This window comes from Cryptotermes secundus, unplaced genomic scaffold (assembly GCF_002891405.2).
Source record: "Cryptotermes secundus unplaced genomic scaffold, Csec_1.0 scaffold967, whole genome shotgun sequence".
NCBI classification, from domain to species: Eukaryota; Metazoa; Arthropoda; class Insecta; order Blattodea; family Kalotermitidae; genus Cryptotermes; species Cryptotermes secundus.
In genome coordinates, this window is record NW_019731236.1 from 376999 (window position 1) to 388780 (window position 11782).

The 11782-nt window shown below is 36.8% G+C and overlaps 1 protein-coding gene across 2 annotated transcripts in view; it reads right to left on the bottom strand.

The window, feature by feature from the left end:
• Window positions 1-1341: 1341 nt before the first annotated feature.
• LOC111866627 overlaps window positions 1342-11782 on the bottom strand; it is a 15539-nt gene continuing 5098 nt past the window's right edge. For both annotated transcript variants that reach the window (XM_023855761.2, XM_023855760.2), the window contains exons 3-5: window positions 9085-9152; window positions 4061-4271; window positions 1342-2540 (exon numbers count right to left, since the gene is read on the bottom strand). In XM_023855761.2, coding sequence (XP_023711529.1) covers window positions 1842-2540; window positions 4061-4271; window positions 9085-9152 — 978 coding nt within the window. In that variant the 3' untranslated portion in view covers window positions 1342-1841. The remainder of the gene's footprint in view (window positions 2541-4060; window positions 4272-9084; window positions 9153-11782) is intronic.

The following is an 11782-nucleotide window of genomic DNA, read 5'->3' on the forward strand; positions in this document are numbered from 1 at the left end:
TCAATGTGAAATCTGAAAGCTAAGTTTGGAGCCTACATTTGGGTAGCTTATCCTTGTATTTATTGTGAACATTTTAGTTGTAATTATTAACAATTTCTTGCTGTCATTTTTGTGATCAACCTGTTTTAGTAAAAAAAAAAAGGCTTATTTTGTACATCTTATCAAGGAAGTGCTATATTTGTACTGTGTAGTGGTAGAGTGTTGTCTATACTGATTTGTTATAGAGTATAGGAGGAGTCAGGATAGCTCAGTCAGTATAGTGATGGGCCCCAGGCTTGACAGCCCAAGTTCAATTCCCAGCAGTGCAAGATTTTTCTCTTCCCCACAATGTCCAAACCAGGGCCCACCTCCACTACTCCATATGTCTTCATGGCACAGTGCTTAACTAATTAAGCACTGGAACAACTTTATCTTTACACAGTATGGCGAAAGAAAAGACGCGACGCACATAACTGCTTGTCCTTGTATTGACAGGAACACCTGTTGTATAACACTTAGTCCCACAATACCATTACTTTTAACTTGGTGTAGGAGGAATCTGGCATTATCCATGTGGGCATAACCAAAAACAGCATATGTAACACTGCCATTCCATTTTTCTACTGGCAAAATTAATTTATAACAAAAAAAGCATTAATACCATAGATAACTAACCTTTAACAGTGCTGACACTTTCTTCCTAATTCTTGCATATCTTGCTTAAATTTATATTTTGAAATAGAGTAGGTACTCATATTTAAATGGTACAGTTTCCCTTTCCATTGCAAACAAGTACTATTTAGGGCTGACAGTCAGTATGCATAATCCATGTACCTGCTGAGGTTTATGCTGAAAGATTTAATATATTGATTTATAATTTTCATTTCATGCATCCTGTTGTGTTGTTATATTATTATATTGTTATTATGAGCTATAGATTAATATTCTGGGGGAACTCTGCATATAGTGTAAAAATTTTCAAGATACAAAAGAATATAATTAGAATCATTACAGGACGTAGAAGTAGAGATTTATTTAAGAAATTAAAAATTCTACCTCTTCAATCACAATACATACTATCAATTCTCTTATTTGTTGTGTACAACAAAAATAAATTTCAATTAAATTCCAATATCTATAACATGAATACTAGACAAAAATATAACTTCCATCTACCTTCATCAAACTTATCACTATATCAAAAAGGAGTCTACTTTTCTGGCATAAAAGTGTACAATAGTCTCCCACAAAGTATCAAAAACTTGAGTAATGATACTAAACATTTTAAATCAGAGCTAAAGAATTATCATCATGCTCATTCCTTCTACTCTGTAGACGAATACCTCAATGTAAATAGAGAATAATGTAGAATTAAGCTATATTAGTTTAAGATCAATTACTTGTACCAGTAGGTATTATTTTGACTTGTTCTATATCCAAAGGTATTAACCTGCTTATGGTTTATGGAATTCAATTCAATTCAATACAATTCTTTATTAAGTCCGTCACAACACAACAATATAGGTACAAGGCTAAATTAGTTTTGCTACATGTTTCAGCTATTCATAGCCATCATGAGGCAAATACATGATCATCATGTTTACACACTAATTGTCACGTATCCAGACTTACTACGAAATTGCAGTTCACTAGTGTGTAAACATGATGGTGTATTTGCCTTATGATGGATATGAATACCTGAAACATGTAGCAAAGCTAATTTAGCCTTGTACTTATATTGTTGTGTTGTGACAGACTTAATAAAGAATTGTATATTGATTTATTTTATAAATGTAAATGTATATATATAGTAGGAGATAGCACATAATGGACTGTGTCTGCGTGGATTGTTTTGGCTTATGCTAAAGATATTTACTGTCTATAGCAAATTTTACATTGTCAGCAAGGCGCAGTCTTCCATGCTTAGTTTTAATTGGACCAACATGCATGATATTTTCTAATGGAATAGCTTCATCTCCTTCAATCAGGTCCAAATTTGGAGTGTCTTCCTCGTCCATTACAGAAAATGTAACTGTATCAAACGAAAGACAAAGTCCAAATAACATGTATAGTGAAACTTCCTTTTCAAAGGCATTGTATGAGAAAAGAACATCTGGGGAAGAGCCCAAATCTTGAAGAAAGTCAGACAGACTATGATGGTAAACTTGGAGAAGCTGTTTGAAATGAGAAGTGCGAAGTTCTTGTGTGGTACAAGAAAAGAGGAAGAGAGAGAAATCTAGGATTGGTGAACCGTATCGAGCCAGTTGAAAGTCTATGATTCGTGTTCTGTCAGGACTAGTACTACTGTCTCCTTTGTGATTGTCGTAATGGAATAAGAAATTTGGAATCCATGTGTCTCCATGACCAATGACTGCATATGGTTCTTTTGGTTGGGAAAATTCCACTAAGCATTCAAACAGAGAATCATTTATGAAGTGTTTCAGTTTCTCTTCATAGATGCTATTTGGATATTCCTTAGAGACAGCATCTATTGCAACTTGACATAAGTTTTTAAGCTGACCTTCATACCATCCTTTGTTTTCAAAGTAGAAATAGGTTTCCTGAAAAAGAAACAAACATTGGTTGTTATAAATATGTAACAGATTTACAGTCTCAGCTTTTGATATGGAGGACACATTTGTCTGCCTGCCTGAGATGTATCTCTGCATAAACCACTGCACAGACTTTCTCAGAATCCGACATGAGAAGCTTTCACTGAACATTGTTGAAAAATTCCGATATTTCATCACACTGATCCATAATAAAGCCTAATTATATTTTTTTACATATGGCCACAAATGGACTTTTTCATGTATCCCATAAACTGTTAACAGATTTTGCTGAAACTCGGTATGGGATACTTCACCAGGACTTGTCAGTTAATAAGTCTAATGATCCATAATAAAACTTGGTTTGCATCATATGATTGAATGAATGAATGAATGAATAAGGGGTGGGCCTTCACAGCCCTTACACCGCAACCTACAGTGATCTATTGTGCTTCCCCTTTTGATTATCCCCTCAACAATCCTGCACTTTGAATGAAGTGCAGGATTTTGTATGTGGGGGCATCGAAATAGTCACTTCGTTCCATAAAGTACTGACCCAAGTGACATAATCTTAAATAAGCTAAGGCCTCACATTCACACAGGATATGTGTGGCTGTTTCGTTTTCTTCTTGACACCTCTCACAAGTGGGACTATCACTTAGTCCCAGTTTGAAGAGGTGTCCTTTAAGGTGACAGTGTCCTGTAAGTACTCCCACCACTCATCATGCATATGGCCATAAATGGAATTTTCCATGTATCCCATAAACTTTTCTCAGCAGATTCTGTTAAAATTAAATAATGCCACTGGTTATTTTGTATACTACATTATACAATACACCTTTTCCAATCTTGTTTACACTTGTAAAAGTAGTTATACACTTACCAAGCTTCATTTTAGTGAAAATTTACTTTATAAATTAAGTTTTAATTTCAGCCAAAGTCCACTGTACAAAGCTATTCTGGTAGTGTCTTCATAATTTTTATATTTTAGCATTCTGTTCTGATATGATTAACTATAATTGATATTATTTTATTTCTTTTATTACAGAGGTTTTTGCTATCTGGATCCAAGTAACAATGATGTGTACTAATCAGTGATTAACCTTTCAGCTTTAATTTTAATTACTTTTTTTAACCTCAATGAAAGGCAGTGGGATATAAATAATACCAGTGTACCAGCTCATGGGCAATATCAAGAAAGTACCTGATGATGGTCATAGTGTTGATTGAAACATGTTATACTAAAAGTGGTAATTAGTGAAATGTGACAGTGTGAATGAAAAACCACACAACCTCAGAACATTAATAAATGCTGTAAAATAAAATGGACTAAACTGATAACAATAATAATATTTCTAATTGTGTTTGAAATAAGAGCAATTTGTTTTGGAGACCAGTGACAATAACAATCCTTCAAGGTGACTGAATTAAATAGAACTGAAGTCATATCAGAAAACAACAAAATGTAATGCAAGAAATTTGTTAACTCTTAAAACATATTCCTGGTTTTTTAACCTCTTGAGATCACAAACCTTAACACAGTTGGCAATAGTTTCAAATCCTTCTGGATCCTGATCTTTCATGGCAAAAGAAAGAGCATGGAATCTGCCCAAAGTCTGCAAAACAGCAACGCAGTGATCAAAGTCCAGACCTTTTGTTCTGTCAGCTGTCACATATTCTGCAGGGGATAAATCTTCCAATACAATGAAATCATTCTCACCATCTGCTAATGCATATAAACAGCTGAAATGATGGGAAAAAATTAATTACAAACATGTCCAATGTAACAACATTTTCACTGAAAGCAAGATGAGAAATAAATCTCCATGTAATAAAAACTGCAAACCTTTTCAGCTTGCATGCCAGAATTTAAACTAATCACATGATATATGATTCTGAAGGTTGAGGCTTTATAGGATCAAAAATATATTAAATTTGCCTGAAATTTTATAACTAAAATTAAAATTCTTGATCTGAAACTTTTTCTTCAAAGCAACTCCATTCAGGAGATAAGATTGTGTGCAATATCTGAACATGAACTTGAACTATCTTAGGATTTCAGTTTTAAAATCACCACAACATGTGAACCATGACACAGAAATTTCATATGAAATTTGAAGATCTGTTTATAACATGTCACCATACAAATATCACATACCAAATTACATGGAGTCATCAACTGAAAGTATTTTGTACAGTCACCTTGTTCTCATTTTTAGCCTGCTTTCCTTCCTTAAGGAAAGAAGACAGCTTACAATATTGTCATGGTGTCAGAGAGGAAGAGAATGAATGTGTGTGTGGGTGTGTGTGCGCACACCAGTGCACTGTCCCATTAAAATTCTGAACACCTGACCAGTGTTCATAAAACTTGGTATAAATGTTATGCCATTAGAGACCATCTCATTGTCTCACAGCAGACATGCAAACCTGTGAGGTGAAGAGACCCTAACAATATAATTTAATTAATAACCTTATAATTTAAAGACCTAAAACGATGTATGGCAGAGATTTTAGTAGAGTTATGCAAGTTTTGTTAAGTAGCTACTATAGGATTCTGATGATGGTGTATAACACACAGAGATATTGGATTTTTGGACTTTATCCATCGTCCTGGTTTTTAAGATAACTAATAAAAACACGACATTTCGGAAACTGGATCTGTTTCCGTCCTCAATCACTGGATTCTAAGGGACCCAACAGAATAGGTGTTTTCCCTCACCTGAGGACGGAAACAGATCCAGTTTCCGAAACGTCGTGTTTTTATAGGTTATCTTAAAAACCAGGACGATGGATAAGGTCCGAAAACCCAATATCTCTGTAAGTTTTGTTAAGGTATTTTTTTTATTTGGCGAAAAATAAAACATGGTGGCTATGTAAAAATACTTTAATTTTTGGTTTCAAGGTGATGACTCATGAACAAGTAGAAGTGGTAGGCATGTGAATTGAGTATGGAGATAGGTCATAAATATACCTACACATTACATGTATGAAACACTTTTTGTAAGAGATTTATAAATATGGCAATGGTGTTAAAACTTTCAGCTTACAAGGAGTTCTGTTTTCTGGTATATAATACTGTGTAGTCCAGAGAGAGTCGATCAATATTTTGGAGGGACATATCGTTTCCATCTTGAGGGCTGAAGAGTAAGCCAAAGCAAGAATCAAGCACGAAGCAGCAACAAGCAGAAGTTATATGTGACAAATTTAAAGTAGACAGAATCTGTACTTAATAAGTTCTTCAAAAGTATAAAATAACAGTAACAGTAATAGATCTGCAAGATCAGGAACATATACATAGGTCAGATAAAAAGTAGTGGCAACACCTCTATAGTTCTGAAATGACTACATTACCGGAGGTAAACACACATACATTCCTTCAATATAATCGCCCCCATGTGTATCACCCTGTGGAAGGCATCGTACACTATCAGTGTGTCTACTTCTGTTGATGTCCAGCAGTGACCGCCCTACAGCACGAATAATCTGCTCTCTTGTGTTGTAACGTGTCCCTTGCAGTGGTTCTTTCATTTTGGCAAAGATATCATAATTGCAAGGACTTATATCAGGTGAGTATGGTGGATGTTGCAGTATCTCCCATCGCCAGCAGTGAAGTAGATCCTTGACAGTGTCAGCAATATGAGCCATTGCATTGTCATGAAGGCTGACAGGGGTCGTTGCCAATGAGTGTCATCGCTTTCTCCTGAGTGCTGGACGAAGATGATTATGCAGGAAATTGCAGTAGTAGGCAGCGTTTCTTGTCTGTCGTTGAGGTACAGTGTGGTGCAGTATCACTCCATCTACGTCATATGCCACAATGAACATTGCCTTCACATTACTCCGTGTAGGGAGCACTTTCTTTGGACGAGGAGAGCCAGGATGCTTCCATGTATTTGATTGTCGCTTCAAGTGCAGTTCGTATGAGCGAGCCCAAGCTTAGTCCAGAGTGATGATCCTTCCAAGGAAATCATCACCTTCCCTCTGGTACTGGTCCAACAAGTCCTGCGCAATTGCATAATGTTGCCATTGTTGCACCTCGGACATTGTATGGGGTATCCAATGCACTGCAATTTTGCAGTATCCAAGAATATCATGCAGAACGTGGAGCACGGTTTTGTGACATACGCCAACCTCAGCAGCTAACTCCCGCGCAGCCCATCGACAATCGACATCCAGAAAAGAAGCGAGAAACTGAATTGTGTAGTTGTCAACATGGGGTCATCCTGAACGACGGCTGTCCTGAATGGCATCCCTCCCTTCATGGAACAATTGCACCCACAATGCCACTGTGAGATATGGCAAAGCAGCATCACCACATGCTTCTCGCAGTCCCTGATAACAGTTTTGTGCACTACGACCTCATGTAACTTCAATTTTTATCCAGGAGCGTTGTTCTTGTTTCATAAACATGTTGTTAGGGTGCTTGAACTGGGCTCCTACACTTGAAGATGATGCACAATGCAACTCAATGAAACACAACCAGAGCCACTCACTGCACTACTTCAACTGAACTTCTGCTATCAGCTACAGACGGCACTAGTGCCACCTGACGCACATCTTTCATGTTATAGCAGTGTTGCTACTACTTTTTATCCAACCACTGCATAACAAGACAGTATACTTACGAGTTCTACATGGAACTCTGTTATTTTCCCACAGAAATTAATCCCATAAAAGGCACATTTTTCAAACTGTCACTACACAAAGCTCCAGGAGGCTATGCTTAGTGTGCTAATTTTGTTTCTGTCTCACAAACTTGCATAGTTACATTGATCGTGGCAGATGAGGTGGTCTTCACTGGTGTGCTATATCTGCAATATGTCTGAAACTGAAACGGGGAATGGATAAACAGACATTTCATGCAAATTAAATTTATTGGTTTAACATGGTACTTGATTATAAATATTACGAACGATTTCTGCTGAACTACTATGTAAGTGCAAGGAATATTCCTGATCATCTCTGTAGCATGTTAACTAATTATTATTTGTTCCATATACCTAACCAATCTTAATTTTCATACATAATTTGTTTCTCCAGGATTCTGAAGGAACAGCAGGTCAGTTTCCCATTCCCAAAGATGTCTGAATTTTCTGTAACTAAATGTAATTGGAAAATGTTATGTCAACAGCATAGCTGCTTTGTGAATTGTATTATTCTGTCATAGTTTCACTTACTCTTCTACCATCTATAATGCAACAATATCAATATAAATTTTCATGACACTAATCCATATTTAATTCACTAAAATGTTTGTTAACATGTTTAAAAATGTCACTAAATTATATATACATTTGATGTTCATGTGCTACATGTTTCTGTCATGAATGACTAGCTGACTCATAGGAAAAAAGGAAGACCTCCAAGCAAGCTACCCTCAGGGCTCTTGACACATCTCACACTACATGGTGTACAGTACTTTTCAGATAATCAAGAAATTCCCAGACTTTTGTGGTGCCTGAAGGTTCATTACTGTGCCAGATGAATCAAGGTTCTTTACATGTACACTACAAGTGTTCAAGTATGCATACAACTTCAAATTGCAGATATTCTTTGATACGTAATATGACACAGGAAGATAAATGTATAGGTATAGTAAAGGTATAGTGTAGTCAGTATAGTAATTTCAGTTTAGTGTTTAGCAAAGAAGGGTTGTACAAGACTGGACACTCTTTTACGCTGCTCTGCAGTTTCCAATTCGGTCATCACCAAGTAGTGATAAAATGCATTTAGCCTTTCAGTAGAAGAAACATGCAATATTAAACAGTAAACTCAACTTCAAACCATTTCTAAAAATGTTTCATGTTCCATACTTTTGTGGACAGATTTATTATATAAGAGGGAACAGAAATCCTGGAAGGCAAAGGGACAGATCAGCCTTGAAATCGTGCAATAGGCATAAGGTGTGGCATCCATGGGAGGAAGGAAAATTCCACAGGTTTTGGGAGAGATCTGCCTAAATTTATTTATTGTTTATTTAACATGATGTCAGTAGCTCAAACTATAGTCTTGAATGATAGGATGGTTAATAAGTTGGAAAGATGCAGAAGAAAGCTGTCAAACCTTAATTTGAGGTACTATACTGGCATTTCTCTGGAGGGGCTGTGGAGAACTACAAAAGAATACTGTCACAATAGACACTATCCTGACTACAATCTGAACCAGCCACCTCCCTAATATATGTTGCAAGCAAGCATTACTGCCTGAGCCAACATCATCAGTTATGTAGGCATAGATGTGAAGATTCTGAAATGGATTTTTGTTGTTTATGAAGGTGTAGACTGAACTGAACTGATTCAGGATAAAGATATGATAGCAGACTTTTGTGAGGATGGAGATGAATCTTTGGGTTTCATGAAAGCAGGAAATTTCTCAACCACCTTTTCAAGGAAGAAATTATGAAAAATGAATTAAACAAGATGTGAAAGAAAGCAGAAATGACCTATTTCCATGTACTGCACAGTCATTCAGCTGAAGATACTAAGCACAGCCTTGGGGTTCATTCCAGAGTCCATGAGCATAGGAACTGTGTTGCATAGCATAGCATTTCATATCATACCGTGGAATTTCCTGAAATGGATTCTTTGGTTTTTTCTGGTTTTGGAATGCCATAAATCTTGGAAGAACCTGGAACATATAATACAATTTGTTTAAATATATCTCATCACTTACAACTTAGAACTGCATTTGTATATAAATACTCAATTTTTGTGAAGTAAGTTTATACTTCAGTACTGTAATGCATAATGTTTGGATTAATGTAACAAGATTTGTGAAGAGTTAATTATGCCTCTGTTGATTGAGGTTCTCATATGTCTGTGTCTATGATTGTGACTATAACTGCCCTCTAGAATGTGATGCCATATCTGGTAGAAGTTTACCAGCATTCTTTGGAGGAATCCATCTTCAGTTTACATCGTCCATCTTCAGGATCAGACAGTAAGCCGAACAGCCAGCAGGAAGGAAACAGACTGAGGCTACAAATTTGCAGGGCGAAGAGTTAGAGGAAGTGCAAGGTGAAACAGGAAAGCAGATTCTGAAGCCAATCTAGCATTAAGTTGTCATATCCAATAAGAAAAGGAGGAGCAAGAATATAAAAGATCAGTTAAAAAATATTCAATTATATTACTGCAGTTTTATTATACTGATTTTTTTTTTCAATGGGGATGAATGTATTTACTGTGAAGTCTGATCTGTTTGCAGGACGGTATGAGATACGGATGCCCTCCCACTTCTCTACTGAAATGCTGAATTTCTTACAGTTCCTATGGATGTTGGATTGATATTTTTCAGTTAGAAACAAGAGTGGCTTATGGACTGGAAGATTGACATTTAAACCTCAGGAGTTATACAGATTTTTTTTTCCTTCACCTCTATGTTCAGATCAGCCTCCTGTCCAACGGATATTGATGGCTCTTCCTCTTAAGCTGTCCATTCACCTTCCAGTGTCAAGGACTAGAATGTGTTAAGGTTTAACTCCAGCCCACCTATACCTATTTTGGGCATGGTGATTATGCACAGGGACATATATATTCCCAAGAATAATATATTACTCTGACTACCCATTTCACAAAAATATTTGTTATAATTTATGATGTAGTAGGATGGTCAATGCATGGCTCATTACTGAAAGACATTCCACCATGCTACAAAAATCAAAGTCCACTGGTATTCATGGCGTTACACCACAAACAGCCAGCACCTAATACTGAATATCCTTCCCCAACTGAAACTGTATTATATAGTCATTATCTCATCCTGTGACTATTCTTCAATTGCAACTGACATGTTGAACTGCAGTTCCACTGCTAATTCACTCAAGACTCTGAGACAAATACTTTGACATGAAGCCTACAATGAGTATTGGCACATGTAGGGGGTGTGTATGACTAATAATTGTGGATCATGAATCTGATGAATGGATTTAGTCGGCATCTGTATCACAGTTACACCCAATTATAACAGTTCATGTGTTCAACTCCATCTGGATAACGAATACCTCACTGTTGTCTGCAGCTTGCACCTCTTGTCTTTGTTCTCTCATATTCTGCTTATAGCTGTTAGGCGACTATGATAGCAGACACCACCTTCAAGAGTTCTGTATTTCATATTTGCAGTAACTATCTGCCAAAGCATACGTTACCATCCACCCACCTACACCTTGGTCTTCCCAGTGGTCTCTTTCATTCTGGCTTTCCCACCAATATCCTATATGCATTCCTCGTCTTCCCCATTCGTGCTACATGCCNTCGTGTGCGGTTATAGAAGTAACCTCTGTATAGTTAAAGTTCAATAGTATTAATCCTTATCTTTAATTTTAATTTTTCCCAGTGGTCTCTTTCATTCTGGCTTTCCCACCAATATCCTATATGCATTCCTCGTCTTCCCCATTCGTGCTACATGCCCTGCCCACCTCATGTTAGGATGATATATAGATGAATTATTATGCAGTAAAAGACATTTGAATTAACTGGTCTCAGGCATATATCAGGTGACATTAAATTAGCTGCTGTAGCTGCAAGTAAACTTTAAATTCCCATCCAGGAGAATGTTCTCCTACCTATAAGAAGTGTAACCATCCAAACCTTTTAATACTCTTTAATGGACGCATGTTCCTTTTCAGCCATTTCAATAGAGTGACTGATTTATTAGGGAGACCCATCCATTAAGAAGTTGACATGCATTTCGCATTTGGACAGGAACAACTACATTGTTTGTTACCTGTAGCTTGGGTGACCGCAAAAGGGTCAAGGCAATTATGAAAAGGACATGTTTGTTGTCTGCCCAAGATGTAAATGTTGTTTTGCTAAAAGGGTAGCTGTTATAAAAGTGTCTTCGAAAGGGTGTAGTTAGACCCTAAACTAAGACATAAGTGCTTTCACATGTAGGGTTGGGTTCAATATCTCTGGATCTCTACATTCTCAAAGTTAGTAATGTGATTGTCTTGTACTGATGGTATGATGAATTGGCAGTTAAATTCAGCCATTAGAAGACTATTCTTGTCTGGGGAGAAAGGCCGTCTTCAGATCCTGTACAGTGGATGAAGTGATGCTCCCGCAGAATAGAAGCAGAGGCACTTGGCGTTCAGAATTCATCAGAGACAGACGTATGGGACTTGGCACTTAGAATTCACCAGAGGCAGACGTCATTTACCTGCTCTCTCCAAGTTTATCTAAATTTAACAGTATTTATTTGGCTCGATTAATCTTTGGCACATTACTCCCTACTCGCCGATAAAGTTATAGTTTGATTCTGAA